Here is a 20,070-nt window from a genome sequence, read left to right on the forward strand (position 1 = left end):
ACTTTCATAAGACCAACACAGACTTAGTATAGTACTCGACAAGTCCCAACAATGACTGCAACTTGTCCTTATTGCACACTCATTATTTTCATCTTGGGCTCAAAATCTCCGATACATGACGTCCTAGATATCTACCCTCTCATGGACACAGCTGCATTTGTTCCTCCTCTTTGTCAACCTGCTGTTCTTCAATCAATCAATCAGGGTTTTTGTAAAGCGTGCCTTATCACCTGTTAGGGTCTCAAGTCACTGGGGATCTACAGCACCTCTTGCACCCTTCCATAATGTTCAGCTGCATTCTTCCCATATAATATTATGACATCCTAGAAATATACAACTTCCCTTCATCTATTGGACAACATTCGTTTTGGAACATGGAGGACACATAGGCTAAACCCAAAGGCATGTGCTTATACTGACAGGACCTTCTGGCATTACAAACTATTTAAGATGTCTAGAATCCTCATAACTCACGCGGGTGATACACTTCTGACATGGCTACAGACGTAAATACTTCAGAATCTTTTAGATTGCACAACATCCTATTAATGTTGGGAAATGGTTGGCAGCCAACCCAGATGAAGTGAGTCTAGACACAACGTCAACAATTTGCCAGACTTGCTTGTCAGAACCACAGGAGGCAACCATCCAAAACTGTTTATTAGATTTCATTGATGCCTAACAAACATATAGGCATTATTTTATTGATTCCATTGATGCCTTACAAACATAGTCTATTTCTTTTTTCATCTCCACCCTCAAGTTCAGAGCACCTTTTGTGCTTTGTGTGCGGTTGATACTGCACAAAAGAATAGTTAAGAACTTCTGGATATCTTGTTACCCATTTGTTCTCTTTTCTCTTGCACAGTGGTGGCTGCCACCGTGTAGTATGGGTGAAACGGGGGGATAGAAAAATAAATTAAAAGGTCTAACTTTGCTAATGGCCACCGCCTTGCCTCCTTCCTCTTCTGTTCCTGCCGGAAGCAGAAAGCACACACAGGCTCCCCTAAGCCAGTCACTACGCTGCTGTCACCATGACAGTAGCATCATGAGTGGCCTGAGTACCGTGGTTCGGCGCTCAGACGAGGACTATGAGCTTGTGCATGTTCTTCATCCAGGCTGTACAAATAGCCCGTGGAGAGCATTCAAAGTGCGCATGACTGTTTGGCCGGCCGGCCATCCAGCCACACAGTCATCCACACTTAAGTGCCCCAACAGCTCCTCCCATGCTGGTTGTGACGACAGCCCCGCCCGCCCCGTAAACCTGCAACAACACGGAAAAATAAAATAATAACAACAGTGTTATTATCATTTTATTTTTCCTTTTTCCACTTGGGCGGTGCTCCTCTGCCTTAGCTGAGGAGCCGCCGCTGCTGTAGAATGTGATAACCTGCCATAACCCTGGATCACGAGACGACCTGATCAGGATGGTTGTAATCCAGCACCATATTCAGCTCCCTGTGTTCTTCCCACTACATCAAGTTAGAACCTTCTTTTTCAATAAACACTACTCCTTTAACTTCATTATCATCAAATTTGAGATAGGCATCAAAATCCCTAAACACCTCTACTCTTTTCCCCTATGTGCACATATGTTTATCCAGACTGTCTCAGTTTGACTTGAAATCTTTGACATTTTCTGTCTCCTACTAAGATAAAAAGAGACCCAGCATCTCCCATGATGCTTGCATCACTCTCTCCACCAACCAGTTGCTTCTTGGGTGAAGCTCTGATATTTCGGCGAGCACAAGCTGGGTACTGTTATTAGTAACGATCTCTTCACAATAACCTTCTCTAATGAAAATGTCTTATGCAAACTCACTTACACTGCATTATGTTTTCCACAAGCTTCACGTCAGGTCCGATAGGTGAGAGCTGCAGGGCCTACCCCCAGCCCCACCCTATTTAATCGTTATCTGGCTCATTTAGTTACTCTGAAACAATCATTTGGGATCCGCTGCACGGGTGATGCCCAACTAACATTATATATGGATGTTGATAAAACATATATCAATCAAAATTTAGACCAAAATCAACATTTTGAAAACGTATGAATTCCATTCCAAGTTGAAAGATGTTAACTCGTTACAGCTTAATCTGCACAGAACAAGTTGTAATATTCAGTCATTGAGGCAGTTGGTTTCCAGGATGGTGGCCTGTAGAATTCGGTCCAGTGCCCCTGCCAGCCACAGTACCCTACAATTGAGGTACAGCCTTTGACTCTCTTTTACTATTTAAGGAAAATATTTCTAGGATCACTGTTACCTGCTTTTTCCTATTAAGGTTACTAATAAAAGTTCTGCCGTAACTTCAGTCAGACTTTAGGAAGCTATGGTCCAGTCCCAAACATTGTCAAGGCTGCAGTCTGGTTGATTCTAAGATTTAATAGATAATCCTGTATTTCTCATCATTTAAGGAGACTCCACTGATTGTCCATTCATAAACACATTTTGTTCTAATCGCTGGGTGAAGAGATTTACAAAGGAGACTGAGGCAAAACTGTATCGCCCCTATCACTACCGTGGGTTAAAGACATTGTTATAACAATGAGGCGCACACGATCGGAAGATCAGTCACCTTAACCCTTCCACACAGGAGAAGCTCCATGATCTGCATAATAAATATGACTCAGCACTCAAACAGCTGTACACCAAAAATGTCTTTGATCGTATACAATTCATTTCATCGTATTAACAAGATTAATTACAACCAGGTCACATAGCGCACAGACTCATGAGAATTTTCTTTTAAAAGTTGATTTCTTTATTTATAATCAGAAATAAAGATTATGATAAGAAAATTATCATGAGTCTGTGCACTATGTGACCTGGTTGTAATTAATCTTGTTATTACGATTATCTGAATTGTATATGGTGAAAGACATTTTTGGTGTACAACTGTTTGAGTGCTGAGTCGTGTATTTTTCAGTCAAATCGGTGTATTTGCCATCGAGTTACATACACATACATACACTTCTATAATTGGATCGGTCATAAATGATGGTCATTAGAACCTAATCTGCGACACTTTATGCACCCTGATTTGCTGCTAAATGTTCAAATGGAAACAGATCATGATTCATGACTAAAGGCAGCTTGCAGTGTGACACTTTCTAGTATGATGCAATTGGATCATCTTAAGATCTAAAGAAACTGGGCCAGGCATGAATACTGCCATTAGAACTCAGTCTGCACTACAGCACTTCGGTTGGTTCTATTTGCTGCTAATGGTTGGTATGAAAACTTGAAAGTGAAACATGACTGGTGTTGGTTTGCACTGTGACACTTTATGCTCTTAGGCAATTGGTCGTTTGTAGATTATGGACATTGCTAGAACTCAATGTAAACCTTGACTCCATTTGAACGGATGCAAGAAAAGAAATCCCCTGCATGTGGGAGAACACTTGGATCATTTACGATATCAAGAGCTAGAACTGAGGGTTCCGATTTACCTTCATTTGCGGCTTTATACACTGGTCACCTTCAAATACATATACGTAATTATTGATAGTGGCAGAACAGGGGGAGAGCTTACAAATCGAAAGGAAGAAGTTAACTGAATCAATCTGATTTCGGCAGCTGCTATTGGTATTTTCTATTCCCCAACGCGGACAGATGATTTGTTAGTGTTGCCCATTTGCATTATGATGCCCCTGGAGTCCTGTACAGAAAGGTATTCATTTCACTTGCTATGATATTGTATTGCTAGGGAGTTTATACCATGAAGATGCTCATAAATACATGAGAATAGAAGCATAATGTAAAGCGTGAGGGATGTGCAACGGCTCCAAATGTGGGAAGGAACTCACTTCACTGGTTCTTAATATTGTAATGTCTGGTAGTACATCCCATAGAGAATATCTGCATAGATGTATGCGATTAGGACAACAAAGATGCAACTAGGGGAGGGAATGTGGTCCGTCGGCTGCGCTGCCGCCTCTGGTGCGGGAAACCAGGGTTCGAGCCTCGGGGTCGCGTCCACATCCTGTGATTCTGGGCACATCACTTAATCTCCCCGTGCCTGAATGTGTAATGTAAATACGGTGCTCGTGTAAAGCGCTCCAATACCTTCGGGTCAAGTTCACACTATATAAATGTGCAAAAAACAAAAACTGTCATGGCGCAGGAGGCTTGATAAAGTAACTGTGGAATTAGCGAAATGGTAGTGCAATGAAAGAAGGAGGGTATAAAGACACGTTCGTGAAGGGAAGCTGGTTGGCCGGGTAGAAGGCGTTAGCGGAAGCGCATAGCCTTCCTGTTGTTTTTATGGTACCTGAGAACTAAAAAAAGTTCACAACCCTGATGTGCCTGATTTTTTAATGTGATGCATGGCACACCTGGCGCGGTTGTATACAATGGCGAATAACACCTGAAGCGAAAATATGTGTGTGTGTGTATATATATATATATATATATATATATATATATATATATATATATATATACACACATTCTGTGCAGTAACACCTGATATGATCCCTTCACTCAGCATCTGCCCTTCTAATCAAAGTCCCTAAGACATATGAGGTATGAATGGAAGACCGAGATTTACGTAAGCTTCTTAAAACCTCTCTGTCAGTTAATAGGTCTGATAGGTGCAAGTGCTATGATGCCGCAAAACCCTTTTCCAGAGTACATGCGCACTGTGCAAAATGAAAAATCAGTCAGTCATGGTGCGGCATTCATGAACTGCAATAACTGCGCATTTCTTAAGTACAACTGAGTAAAATAACTTTAATACAAAATAAAAAGGATCACAATTTTATTTAGTACAGGGTAATTTAAACACAATGTGAATAAAAGAAGAGCTAAGCATCAAAGCTGCAACCACATTTTAGAACAGCACCTTAATCAAAGAAGGAAATGTATTCTCCCAAGCTCTTCACACAAGGATTGAGCCTGAAAACCCAACTCTTTCCCTACAGAGGTTTAATCCGCCATGCCCTCTTGATCAGACTTAGGGTTATAGCTCAAAAATTTATTTCCCACAGAAGTGATATAATCTCCCAGTTCTCCTGCCTTCAACACATGTTGACTTCTATCAGTCGCCCCATTAAACACATATAATGGATTTTCCCGAAACACCCTGGTCCTAGAGCAGTGATTGTTTTTTCAAATATCCTCCCTAGTTCAGAATGGGATACTCCCAAATAACCTTTCTACAGCAAAGTTGAGTTTCCAAAACTCAAATGGAGAATCCCAATCATATCTGATCCAACACAGCCGTGGAAATACCGGACTCCCATGCTGAGCAAGTGTGGATTATTTTAATCTCTTTCCTGTAACAAACAAACTCCTTTAACTCCTTTGATTTAGTAGATTGATTTATCCCCTTACTAAAACATCTAACATTTTCTGAATGAATAGTGGCTTACCACCCACTATTGTGCATAAACAAAGACCGATCCTCTCTGCCTCATAGATGCAGAAAGTCAATGCAAAGTGTCTTCTCTTTCTTCTAGCTTTTTGCACTGGATGGATCGCCCAAAAGGAAGGTATTTTAAAAAGAAATCTTTGGGTACAGATGGTTCGTTGGAAGAGACGTTGCATCCAGGGGTACTCCTCACAACATGCAAAAGACAGACTACGCTAATATGACTCAAGCATTAGAAGCTAGGAATGATGTTAGGGTGCTCTGCGTCTCTCATGAATCTATTCATCAATTTGCTCAACTTTTCCAAAATTTTAGCAAAAAGGTGAATAGATGTCACAAGGGACGAATGCAGCCCAATGATGTAGCCAAATAAAAAGCAGCAACACATACCAATTACAATAGCCTTGTAAGTGTATAATTGAGCACCAAAATCACCAATAAATTGTATGATCAGAACACCAACCGTTTAGTTCAGAATTATAGAGCGCAGTGAGATGAATAAGACCCAAAGATCATCTACAGTGTGTGAGGTTCTTGTACAAGAACAGCAGGGCTTACTATGCAAAGAACCAAAGTGCACTGGCCAACCTCTGCTGGATCCAAATATGCAACTAAGGTTTGGGGAGCTCTGCTGGTGCTCTTAGTAAAGGTGCCGCGGATTAGGATTGTTAATGCACTGTTGGTACCATGCTGGAGCATGGAAGAGAAGCAGTGCTTGTGGCCAGGATTGAAGTAAGTTGGCAGTTACTCATATCTCTTCTTACTTAGACGAAATTTGGATATAGTATGGTAGAGCCTAGGACCAGTGGTGTACTTTGCTTTCTGTAGCACTAGTAGCTCTATTCATCAGGTATCCGACTGCTCTAGCTCCCAGAATGTCAAAGATCCTCCCATTACTTTGGTGGACAGTGATTGGTCCCATTATGCCTAGTGTCCAGATCTTGATTTTAATGAAGCCCAGACTCTGAAGTCTTCATCTGTTACGCAGGACAGCACGTTTTGCTCAGAAATGCCTCTGCACATTATTCAAACTGCCACCAAGCATGTACTCCGAAATCCCGTTGAGACCACACCAAAGGCAAAGCACCACTGCACAAATTACAACCCATGAAGCTAATGTGCCAGATTTTTGTCCAGAAGCTCTGGTGACCTCACGCCGACGGGAAGCTAGCTCTCTGCTTCCAGCAGCGTTTTTTCATATGGAAGTAAAGGTACATAGACAGCAGACACATGGAGGACAGGATGTAAAGGACAATGCAGAGACTGAGGTCCAGACTAGAGAAACCTAGCTCAATCATCCGGAACCATCGCCGCTGGGAGACGGGCCCCTTTGGATTTGCTCCTTCCACTGAAATCCCGATAAGGTACTTTGAGCCAGCACCCTTCTTTCTTAGGTGCTCATGCACTGCTACATAGTCTGCATCGGGTAGCAAATCCTCCTCGAGCCTATGCGACCGCAGCCCTCTCTCACTTGCACTGCGCTTCCTTCTTGCTTTCTGCTTGTAGTGTTTGTCAATAAAAGAATCTAGATCTACAATGGCAGTATCCTCGCTTTTAGACTTTGAGCTCATCCGAATGACGGTGGGTCGTTTTTTCTGCCTCTCTACTTGGTGCATCTCCTTTGCCGTGCCCTGTCTCTCCAACATTTTCTCCTCCTCTTCCTCATTCTCCTCCATCTCTTCCACCTCATTCTTAACTACATCACGTCTCTGTCTGATTTCCACTGGAGTGGTGCTGTCCGGCCCCGTTTTCGGTTTCCCAAGTGCCTCTCCCTCCACCATCCTTTGCCTCTTCAGCAGCTCCTGCTCGTCCTCCAGGTAGTCATTCACAATATTCTCTTTGCTGTAGTGCGCCTTCAGGTAGTGACGTACTTCGCTCACATCCCAATAGTTTTCTCCGTCCTTCTCCCACTGACAAAGGGGGCAAAGGTCAGGTGTCGGCCACTGCAGCTTGGGGAACTTTGGATCTTCACTCTTTTCCCCTAGGAAAACAAGAAAGTATGATGCTTTATTTATTCCACATAGTTCAGGTCACACACTGTAGTTCTACTGGACTCATGGTGACATTCTGGAGAATACTGTGCTCTATGGTGCCCCCATTCTGTGGAACCGAAATACCTTTGCTGTGTCTCTAACTACCCCAACAGGTCGCCTCACTTGCATTCCTTACTCTGGTTTAATTTCCAACATGTAATCCTCTCACAAAATATATACTATACTTAGCTTACCCCTCTACTTTTAGTGTGTCTCCCTCCCTTTCACTCACCAAATGGGCTAAATTCATACAGATTTCAACAGGGTCATCTTCTAGGCAAATGTTCTTTATCTTTCTAAGAATGGTTCCTCTCTTGTTGACTGTGGCTCACACATTAAAATAATCTGGATGAGGTTTTGGTCCTCCTGGAAGAGCGGAGTAATTTGAGGGTGGCATTTAAATCTCAATCCGCACATGAACTCGTGAACTAAAGGAGCAGTACTGGATACTCCACCAGGCCTATATGTAAAACTAACATAGGTGGCAAATATTCCTGGACTGTCCACAGAATCCAGAAATTCGAAATGAAAATGTCAAAAGATGAAGAGGAAGGCAGGAGTGACAGGAGGGAGAGACTCAGCAACTAAATGGTGCTTATGTTACTCTCTGCAGAGGTAGCATTTTGTGCCCAATCTTCGGAAGAGATCTGTGGCAAGGCGGCATTTATTAGAACTCACCTGCCAAACGAGCGTTCACCTCGTTGTGCCGATCCCAAAGCCACTCGATGGCCTCATCCCGAGTGCTCACGTTCCCCAGGGACTTCTTGGCCATGGCCTCAAAGTGCTGGGCACACTCCTCACAGCCAAAGAAGTTCTTGACATAAGCCCTCATGGAACGGAGGATGTCCACTGCATCTGAAAAGAAGAGAAAGATGGGCATCAGGTGACCTGCGTCACAGTGCACCAAGGCAGATGGCATGGGTGTCCTCGTCAGTGGCATTCATCCCTCCTCCTTGCCCTGCCACTCTAGGAATGTCACCAACTCTCATACTCAGAGGACACGTTACAACATTTAATCTACTAAAAATAATTTGATATGCTGAATCAAGACTACCTTCCATTCGAAAATCAGCCTGTAATGTTACTCTCTAAAACGCAGTCCCAGAGAAAGCATAAGGAGTATTTATGGTTGGCATGGCCTTGACGTTGCATGAGGACATGCACATTACCATTAACCACAACATCACATGGGCTTCTGGTGCCCTACTTTAAATTTGTCCTGTAGGCTGCAGCCCCACTACAGTACGGCCTGCAAGCTGGGTACGACATAGCACCAGATTCTGTGTTTTAAAATGATCAAGACCTTAGAACCAGCACTGTAAAGAAGCGAAATGGTTACTTATCTGTTGGAGTACTTTTGCAGCTGGAAGAGTGTTCTGGATTTGCACGTTGTGCGTTATTCTGCCATCTAGTGGTTAGGTCTGGAATTGTCTCTTCTAATCCCTTAATGGTTAGGTCTGGAATTGACTCTTTTGATCGCTTTTTTCGCTCTGATCATTTGGTGCTATGTTCCTCCTTGCATGACATCATACATATGCTCCGGAAGTCCCTCATGAGGTTGCCATTTTCAGATTTGTTTTTCCCCTTGGGCAACCACCTGGTGGTTATGGCCAATGTTCCCTCTAATATTTGTTCCCCCTGTGCGGCAGTCAATGGTCTCTGTGCATGCAGCGATGGCCATGTGTGCTGAAGACATGTGACGACTAACTAAGCAAGCAAACTACCAGAATCATTGGCATTTGCCACACCAAGGGTTTGTTTGAAATGAATGAAAATGAAAATAAAATGGTGCATTTTACTCCATTTTAGCTACATGGAATAGATCACTGATGGCTGCATAACGATTCTTCCAAATAATTTACCTCTCTTACAACATAAAATGAGTGACATATACTAATAAAATGACAACCATTCACTTCGATGCGGGTTAACAATAGCTGATCATCTTTCTATATTTGTGCAATGTCCAAGCATAGTAAAGAGTTGGCATGAACTCAAACGAAAGTTATCACCATTTTAGATAATACTGCCAGAGGGTGAAGTTTTGTTGTTCGGTTTGAATTCTGATTTCGGTGATCATTCACTGGTTGTACGCGTGTGAAAAATGCGGGTGACCAGAGTGTTCAAACCCAGATCTTGGAACCCTAGTCATAAGATGTAAATCCGAACCCCTTTGACCTAAGACACAATTCAACAATGCAACTCAATAAGCAGGTGACAATCTGCGGAAATTCATAATCATGAAGTATGAAACCCAATTTCTGGCTATCACTGTAGAGCATCTGCATCTGTGGCCTTTTAGTTATCAGCCCTTTGCATTCATTATCTTGTAATTTTGCTTTTGCTATCGAGGTATACACTTGAAAATAATGGCATTTTGTGCTCGGGTAGCATGGGTTTTGAAAGAACAAATGTAGTGCATTTCCAGCGCTGTTAGTACAATGTTCATATCGGAGTAACATATGGAAGTTTTCCTGTGTTTCAAAATTGCTGTTGATAAAAAAAATAATTATTTTAAGTGTCTCTCTCTTCTCCAATAGAAAGGATGGTCTGAATCAAAACTGAGGTCTATCTGCAGAGATCGTGGAGACTTTTTTCCAGAATCATTGGTGCAACAAAGAAAAACTGAAGTCCATCAGTAGCCCTTATGTGTGGAGGTTTCACTGTTAGTATAATAGGGATTGTGCCTGTAGAAGAGAGGGAATGAGAGGATAGGAGAAAAAGGTTGCAAAATGCTGAAGAAGCAATAGAATAGGGGGAAAGAAACTAGAGAAATGGGGAGACTAAAAGAGAAAAGCTACTCATAGCAGCACGATCAGAACAAACAAAGAGGTCGGGGGACACTCACTGAATCGAGGTTAACAATTTCTCTCTTTAGTGAAAGACTTCTGAGAGGAGGGTTTGGAAAAAGAAGAGAAAAAATGGAGGGAAAGACATAAAAAGATGAATAAAAACCAAACCTGGTTATAGGAGGTTGAGAAGGATATTAGAGAGAAGAATAAATAAGAACTTGCAAACGTAAGAGAAAAGGCGAAACGTGTTGGCAATTTCCTATGGATTACGGTTCTTGCTTTGGATCCTTATATAAATATAAGAAAAAATAGAAAAACATTCTGTACTAACCTAGGGTCACTGACTCTTTGAATATATTGGAACCACAAAACAAAGTGCCACACAGCAACTCAGCTCTATCCTTTCTCTCTCTATGTAGGCGCATCTCACCTTTAGTTTGCTGAAGTTTTGAAGAGACGTGACCTATTTGATTTAGTGCTTGGCTTAAAACATGTGAACTAGAATCTTGTGCTTCATCCAGGATTCCTCCTCATTAATATTTGCACATCTCTTGAAGTTTTCTGTTTCTGTATTGAGGCATAGCATGCAACAAGCATGCACTTTAGGCTAGCCAGACCTATTGGCTTTGCCAAGGCTCATTAAAAGAATTAGATAAATAAGTAAACAACACTGATAATGGGGTGAATTATTAGAAATGAAAATGTTTACATTCTGAAAATAAGAGCCTAAATTAAACATTACCAAGTTGTGAGGAAGGGGTAGTTGTCTTTTAAGTGCCTCAGTTACTCCCATTCTCCCCTACACACCACTTTCTTCTAATAACTCTACGTTGTTAGATTTGTATGCCCCTTTTCTCTTCCCACTTTTCGGAAATTCTCAATTGACATACCTTACACATCATCTTTCTCTTCATCACAGTCTTTCAACTCTATCCTTCTGCATGTACTTCCGAATCACCTCCCATTCACTCTTTTCACCTGTAAACATTGCATTTTCTTTTCCTCTGGCACTGTCAATTTACAGCTGTATATTACATAGCATTGTAATTACAATTGACACATTTGTGACCAACGCTTTGTGCACTTTGCAGAGAGGCCAGGGATTGGCTATGCATGAAATATGAATACCGGTATGACCCAGTATTAGGCAATGTGAGAAACTCACACTACTGTAAGTCTCTGCTCGGGGGCTCTCAATCGTGTCACCCATCCATACCCAGAATCCACCCAGATACCTAGAAGGGACTCACTTACAGTATGGGCTATTTAAGACTGAAATGTTACATGAAAAACGCAGTGGAAACGCAACCACTGGGTGTTTATAACCATTGATGATAAATAGAGGAATCATTTTGCTTGTATATTTAAGGGCATGAATTCAGGGCAGTAGCACATTGTTTGAAAGTCAGTTCTTAAGTACTGTTGGGTCTGAGCACTGGCAGGACTGACCCTCTTAAAGCACTTAACACCTTTTCATGTGCATTCAAACAACAAGTATTCCCTGGAAATATTGAAAGGAGCTAAAGCGCTTGGGAAGGTGAAAGCTGCATTTACATAACAATGCACTTCATTCCAACAGAGGAGCGGGCGGCATTGCAAACTGCTGCTTGCTTCTGAAATTACCCTGCCCTCCTCTAGCAGTCCCATCAAAGTTATTGTGCAACAGCAGCGCTGCTCACGGATTCCCTTCTCATTTTCATCATGCACACCCAAAAAAAGCTTCCTTTTGTGCTCCTGCGCTTTTTAGAAGAACCAAAAGATCGGGAAGTCTTCTCTTGATGCATGTTCCTGCAGAGATCCTGCACGCTGGATAAGTGTAGGATGCGCGCACCATACAGGGAACGTAGGTTATGGCTTACTCTTCCCCTGTACCTATTATTTCTATCTTCCTCGTTTGCAAATTCTCCTTGTTCTAAGGGAATGGGAGGGCCACACTTGAATCCAGAAAATTAATCAAGCTGCAAAACTACACCTATATATAAGTAACTATTTAGTTTTGCTGCATTCATATTTTCTGGATTCATATGCTGTGCATTGATTTTGCAGTGGTAGCCTCTTCTCTTAGTGGGCTGGGTCGAGAAGAGGGTCTATTTGCAAACAGATGTAGTTAGACCAATTGTCCCACCTGTGCTTCGTTATTATTAGCTTCAATGTCCGCAAATAAATATTTTGTGATGGGGTGCACTGAAGACCATGCAGATGTCATTTATTGCCACGTTAGCAATAAAAGCGAGTGTTATTCCCATTTTCTTGTGGAGCGTGCCCGTGGTTGATCTCCCAGTGCTACTCCTGCTGTCTTGTAGCATGTCTGGACTATGCAAGAAGCCAGAGGTCTTTTAATGACTGGGGGGATCCTTTCTTGTCGAGGTGAAGGACATGGAGAACTGATTTCCTTTCCTGATTGGTTGGCTTCTCTTTAGATAATACATAATTGTCTTCTGGAATTTGATTGTATGCAGGGGCTTTTCCGTTTGAGATTTGGGGCTTGATTTAGATCTTGGCAGATGGGTTACTCCGTCACAACGGTGAATGATATCCCGTCTGCTGAAATATAAATCCTATCATATTTTATGGGATTTATATTTCGGCGGATGGGATATTCGTCACCATTGTGACAGAGTAACCTGTCCACCAAGATCTAAATCAGGCCCTTAGTCTGTAAGAAGAATGCAGGTAAGTGAATGGCATGGTTGACATAAAGGTGCAGTATCACTTTTGGCAAGAAACTGTTTGTTCTCATTAGCACTCTATCCTTGTGCATTTGCAGGTAAACATTCTGTGCTGTAAGGGCCCTTTGGCCTTGCTCGTACTCTAAAGCTGGCCAGGCACACCCAATTTGGGCCCCTTAGCTGTCTCCAATTTCCTGTGCACTGGTTGGGCAGTGGCCTGGTCCCTTTTGTACACTAGATAGAACACAACCCACTCCTTCTAGTTGTCTGAGGTTCATGCAGAACATTCTTCACTATGTTCCAGCGGGTGGCTACAATAAAAGTCCTTGCGCCCATGCCCATTCTTTCTAGATTAAAACAAAATAACACTGTATTGCTCCTCCCTGTTCCACTCAAACTAATGAAAACAAGATTGCAAAGGCAATGTATCTGCCCTGTGTTCTTACTTAATGCATGAATTATAAATATTGTGCCATATGGTGGTGCCTTTAATACATGCCTTGTAAATTATAGGCACTGCTTTTTGTCACAACAGATCTGTAATGTGAATTCAGTGGCACTATTAACCATCATTAATGTGCCAATACCCTTTATGGATGATCAATGACATTACCGTTCTGTAAAAGACATCTTAAGCAGTCTGTAGACAGACATTAAAACCCCAAGTACCACTGTCCAGCCCCACATCCAAGAGGAAGTTAGAATACTACATCCTGGTCTAACTATACGCTTACTTTCACTCCATCCCCTGCCAGGCCCATGGTCAGGGACATCTAACATACAAAGCCACACCTGCACCCTTTTCCTACGTTCTAAAACCAATAGATAATGTGCCCCAGGCCAGAGTCCTTCTAGGCATACTCACCCTAAATTTAAACTCCGCAACCATTGCACCAGAGTACCACTGCTCACTCGTATCATTTCTCTTACGTTCTAATCTAAACCCCTCATCCCCCAGAGTCCACTCATCCTCTATACAAATTCCCTCACAGTCCCTGTGGTGCAGTCCTGCTACTCTTTAGTCGAATCATTTTTAGTATAAATCCTCAGCAAAGTTCATACCCTTTACCTACAACACAACTCGCCTCCCTCTCTATAACTTCATAGCCCAGCCGCTATAGGCAGGCGAGTTGTGTTGTAGGTAATTCAAAACCCCCAGAAGTATCACCACCTCGGTTCTGCTGCTCAAATAGAATTACTAAAATCCACCGAGGCCCAAAAGAAGAGAGAGCGAGAATGGCTGGATGGAAAGAGAGAGATTATACAAGAGGAAGGGAGCAGGGCTGGTTGTAGCAATTTTGCCAGTGATGCCTTCGGTTCAACAATCCGGCCGCTGGGCACAAATCCTCAAAGTTCATTGCTGCCACAATAAATCACGACGTGAAGTGCAGTCCCCAACACCCCCTTAAGGTATTGATACCATCAGGTGTTCACTGACCTGCTAGGTCCAACCTCCTTACTGTAGTAGAGTACAGTGTCTTTGAATTCTGCCCCATAGAGGGACAACTTGTAAAACTGTTCTCGTTGGTGAAAGAACATGAAAGAAGTCAGAGCAGTCAAACAAAATAAAGAGTACTGCTGGAAACAGCACCACAATGAGCAGTCTAGCATACTGAGCACTCTTATAATAGCAGTCAGACATTCAGCTGTCTTTAGGTCCCGCCCTATAACTCACATGGCCCTGGCATGGAGAGCCTGAACTTATAATATCATCTTGATCTGTCACAGACATTACTTTGACCCTCTTACGTCATGTGAAATGAAAGGTGTGATATCACCCCACTAACCTACCCTTCTCTCATAGGGGATTTCCATGATAGTCAATCACTGAATAGTCCCGATCATGTGCAGGCACCCTGGAGCACTTCTTTAATATATATCTGCGTAAGTGTAGAATTTCGGCTTTTTAAGTCTCGCCTGGTGTTATGCGAGGGCCTTTTGGAATCAATACACTTTCGGAAGGAACTTTAAGCCCCGCCCATGTTTTCAATTGGCTCGCGTCATCGTTTATGAAAACTGGGCTTTGGGGTTACCGCCTTGTCCACTTTTAGGACGGCCCAGGTGGACAGGCCGACGCCATCTTTGTTTTCCGTGACGTAGGTGGGTGTGCTCCTAGCGTGTTTACTGGCTTCTAATAGGGAATTGTGCTTCTTCACCCAGCGACCCCGGCTCGTGGCTAAGGTCCTCCTCTCTGGTAATAATATCCGTGTCCTGTGGATACCTTTATTAGCAACAAACTATTTACTTTTTACTCGTGGCTAAGGTCCGCCTCTCTGGTAATAATGTCCGTGTCCTGGGGATACGTTTATTAGCCACAAACTATTACTTTTCACCCGTGGGCCCCCGGCTCGTAGCTAAGGTCAGCCACTTTGGTAATAATGTGCGTGTCCTGGGGATACCCGGTTTGTACGCCGCCGATGATCAGACGCACACAGAGACAGTCCCCGAAATCACACGTTGTGTCACAGTAGAAACCACGATTAGAGGGCTGACCTCTTTCAGTTGCACTTGCCGCTTCACCACTAGGCCACACCTCTGGCTGTAGCTGTTTAACACGAGACAGACTGGCACGGTCTTTATTTCTGCCTTTGCAGCGCGCTCTCTCCCCTTTAATCTCTCTTTTTCTTCTCTCCCCATCGTACCCCTTCTGCTTCTTCTTTTTATTCCTCTTCCCTTCCTTCTTTTCCCCTTTCGCTCTCTCTCGTCTCTGCCTCTCTCTTTCTCTTCTTCCTCCTCCCTCCAGCCCCTCTACACCTGCCCTTGCACAGGGCGCAGAGTTCTCTCCAGGCATACGCTGCCCGTAGCTTCTCCAGTTGATCTGTTACAACCAAACACGGACATTAATTGTGTTTTTGGTTAGTTTTGAATGTTTGTTTTCTCTGGGGTCGTGAGGAGTGACAATCTATCTGTTGTGAACTCTAGCGTCCCTGGTGCAACTCTAGGCGCTTTAGACCAACAGCTAATACGCATCCAACGAGTTTTCAGAGGTTCCCTGAAATCACAGGGAGGCGGGGGTTTATAGAGTGGCCCCTAAGGGAAGTCGCACTTCATTTTAAGTCTTGCACAAGCAATAACTTCTTTCTCGGATTGGAGGGTGTTTGTGAGACTCTGGGCTCACGAATGAAGCGACCCCGTGGACTTTATGTACGCGATGGCCTCGCTCGCGCTCATTGTGGGGGCATTTGTAGGACCAAGTGTTTTGTTAGCGTTTATCTGGCAGAAAATTTGAGTCCCGTAAAACAGTGCAGATTGATTCATGTTTATAATTTACAAAGCTCATCTCGAAACAGTTCAAAAACGTTCAGAAATTCCAGTCACGCCCATGCAGAGGCAACTCCAAAGGTGTCCTTGCATGTACATATTGCACTTACATGTAATTAAATGTACATATTGTACTTGGATGCAACTACGTGGGCATATTACACTTGCATGTAATTACGTGTACCTATTGCACTTGCATGTAATTACGTGAACCTGTTACACTTGCATGTAATTAATAACATGTACCACGTGTGCATATTGCACTCACATGTACTTGTAGCTATTGCAGTTGCATGTAATGTAATTTATGTACCTATTGCACTTGCATCTAATTACGTATGCCTATTACACTTGCATGTAATTAATGATGTACTACGTGTACATGTTGCACTCACATGTACTTGTAGCTATTGCACTTGCATGTAATTACAAATACCCATTGTACTTGGATGCAACTGCAGGTACCCATTACACTGGCATGTAATTAATTACATGTACCACGTGTACCTATTGCACTCACATGCACTTGTAGCTATTGCACCTGCATGTAGTTACGTTTTGCTATTACAATTGCATGTAATAACATGTACCACATGCGGTCACATGCACTTGTAGCTATTCCGCTTGCATGTATTTAAATGTACCTAGTGTACATTTGGTCATGTAATAACTCCTTGCATTATCGCAAAGACATTTTTATTTTCTCACGGGAGAGTACATTTGCCTTTGGAGAAATCCCATCCGACCGCGGCCCCAGTAAGATCGGTAGTATTTCTTGCCCACTCCAATATTGTAAACCGGTTTACTCCTGCCATTGACAGGCGTAAGCCTCTGATCTTTGCGAGGGTGTGACCGGGCTTACAGTAAGAATGTGCACAAACTCCCCAGGCCTTGGAGGGGGGTTGTTACCACTTAATATTACCCCATACACGGGTACTACTGCACCGAAGTAAATCTCTACAAGTGTAAACATGTTTTGTGAATAGCAAAGAAGCATCACACTAGTAAAAAGGTTCGTGGGTCAGTCAAACTAAACTTACATTCAAAATAGCTTTATGGACAGAGCCCTCTAACGACCACACATTGCGTCATTGGTAGTTTACATAAAAGATTCCTTGGGGGATTCACCATATAAATCCAGTGACAGCAAAGCAATCACACAGGGCAGATCCTTTTATCTAAGCAATTTAATTTGGAATATTTTCATATTCTGTGTTTATCTTAGTCTGTGAAGGACCCAGCCCTTCCATACCTATGTTGGTTACAAGTAGGTGTGCAGATTGCACCACCGATTGCCCCTGCCAGCGCTGCCAATAAAAGCACCAGCACAACTGTGTGAAGAGCAGCTGCTGTTTGTGCGTTTTATTGACAACTCCTGTTTCTTCCATTGAGACTCCTTTATATCCTCCTAACGCTATGCTTTAAACTACTACACACATAACAATTACAATTCGAACATCATAAAGGCACAACATATCACATACAGACACTCAATAAGATAGATAAAATACAATACCATTAGCAAAGCAAATGGCTTTAACTTAAACAAAGGCGAGACCTATTGCAATTTAAATGCTTGTTTAAGAAAGAGACTGATAATGCAGCCTATATATACATAGGCTACAATGGCCGAATTCTTCATCATGAAGTTCAAAAAAAGGGCCAGTACAAAGTATTTATGTATAATTTCGAGATGTTTTGGGAACAGGATAAATCTTTTTTTATGATAGAGATGAAGGAGAAGGACAGAGTAGCCTCAAAGGCGGTCATTATATGGCTAAAAAAGAGACTATGCCTTTAAGAACCTAGAGACCACCAGTATCCCATAAAGCTCAGCAGGTGGCAGTTACTTCAGTTTGTTTTGAAGGCTCTTTGTGAACAGATGCAGATTGTATGGATACCTCTGACCCCTCCACTGGAGAGGAGGGAGGGTTGCTTAGGGCAGTAATGGAAATTTCCCTACAAGAGAACAGGAGTTACAGGTAAGAAATGCTTCCTTGTTTCATAGAGGATTTCCATGTATATTCATAATCACTGAATAGAGTAGCAAGCCCATCCCAAAATAGTGTGGTGGAGGAGACAGAGGATCAATAAGAAAGTTTAAGCAAATAGGTTTCTGAGGGAAGCCTGCCCTACTTGAGCATCTGCTCTAGCGTCAGAGCCTAGGCAGTAGTGCTTGGTGAATGTATTTACTGATTTCCAGGTAGCAGTTTTTGAAATTTCTGGAATAGGGATATTGCGTAGTAAAGTAGCTATAGCTGCTTCCCCCCTGGTATAGTGTGCTTTAGGCTTAGCTGAGTGTGTTTTGTAAGCGCTTTTTATAGCACAACAATATATGAATCTATCCATCATGAAATTGATTGCTTGGAGGTGGCTAAGCCTGTACAGTACAACCCGTAGTTGATAAATAATTGGTTTGATTTGCAAATGTCCTGTGTCTTGTCTAGATCGAATTTCAGGGTCTTATGAGAACAGTCTTTTTTTATCTATATAATGACAGCCTATGAGGCTGCTCTTTCCTCCTTCGCCTTCATCTTCATCATAAAAAAGAGTTTGTGAGGGAGATTTATCCTGTTTCCAAAAAAAATCTTGAAATTATACACAAATACTTTGTGATGCCCGTTTTTTCAACTTCATGATGAAGAATACGACCAATGTAGCCTATGTATATAGGCTTCATTATCTGTCTTGTTCTTAAGTGTCTTTGCAGGCTTTCCTGAAGACAGGCGAAATGCTACACTTAAGAAGATTTTTATTGAAGAAGTGCTCCGGGGCCCCTCCACGGGGGCGGTACTATTCAGTGAATTTGAGTATCATGGAAACTCCCCTCTGAGAGAACAGGAGTTACCGGTAAGAAACTATTCCTAAAGCATATAAGATAGTCTAGTAGAAATTCAATACACTAACCATTATCCAAGTTTTTGTCTTGGTCATCTGACTCCAGCTTACTACACCTTAATAAATTGACCTACTTGTTCACACACTCTAGTAACTATATCTAGCACATCAAATAAGACGTGCCTCTCTTGCAGTATTCCACTCTGACAGGCAGACTCCCCCAGCTTTCCATTGGTGCGACCAGCTCTGATGTGACATGATACTGACAATTCTCTTTCTGGTTCACAACCCATTCCTGATATTTTGGCACCAAAATCACAGAAAAGGATTATATTTACCTGGGTTTAAAACTTTAAGCAACTAACCAAAGGAAACTCAGCGTAACCCTTCAGTAATAGCAGCCTTCTGTGTCATGAAATAAGTATCTTCTGTGTCATGAAGTACAGTGATGCATATTAACACACAACAAAGCATCTGAAAAAGAAAAAAATTACAGACCACTCTCTATTTCTTCAGTTCTTGCAAGAAGACTAATCGGTCAGATTACTTGACAAACTGATTGTATCAAAGTAAAAAAAATACTTCCCCACTAATTTATCAGAAGAATGCCATTAATAAATAGCATCATGGCATATTTCACAGATTCACTTCATCATAATGATTTAATGAATCATACTACATTCTACACTGTAGTGAAAAAAGTTAAAGCCAATGTTAGACCTAATATCATTTTTTGTGGTTTGCCACCAAACGTTTTTGCCTTCATCACTCCCATTTCGTCTTTGTTGGCGTTAGGGCTCTGTGCTCTTTACTTACCAGTGCTAAAGTGCTTGAGCTCTCTCCCTAAAACATGGTACAATTGGCTTACACCTGATTGGCATAGTTAATTCACTCTTAAGTCTCTAGTATATGGTACTACACGTAAACTGGGCCTGTAAATTAAATGCTACTAGTGGGCCTGTAGCACTCATTGTGTCACCCACTAAAGTAGCAATTTAAAACATGTCTCAGAGCTGCCTTTGCAGCCTGTAGTGTAGTTTTAAAAACTGCCAATTCGACCCAGCATAATAAAACTTTTGCCAGGCCTAAACTCTTCTTTTTAAT

General features: G+C 42.3%; 1 protein-coding gene across 1 annotated transcript in view; it reads right to left on the reverse strand.

Moving 5' to 3' along the window:
* Nucleotides 1-4,704: 4,704 nt before the first annotated feature.
* Nucleotides 4,705-20,070, reverse strand: part of QSOX1 (quiescin sulfhydryl oxidase 1) — a 428,334-nt gene continuing 412,968 nt past the window's right edge. The window contains exons 11-12 of the mRNA XM_085601768.1: nucleotides 8,085-8,261; nucleotides 4,705-7,354 (exon numbers count right to left, since the gene is read on the reverse strand). Coding sequence (XP_085457894.1) covers nucleotides 6,525-7,354; nucleotides 8,085-8,261 — 1,007 coding nt within the window. The 3' untranslated portion in view covers nucleotides 4,705-6,524. The remainder of the gene's footprint in view (nucleotides 7,355-8,084; nucleotides 8,262-20,070) is intronic.

The sequence above is a fragment of the Triturus cristatus genome, chromosome 4_2, assembly GCF_964204655.1.
Source record: "Triturus cristatus chromosome 4_2, aTriCri1.1, whole genome shotgun sequence".
Lineage (NCBI taxonomy): Eukaryota > Metazoa > Chordata > Amphibia > Caudata > Salamandridae > Triturus > Triturus cristatus.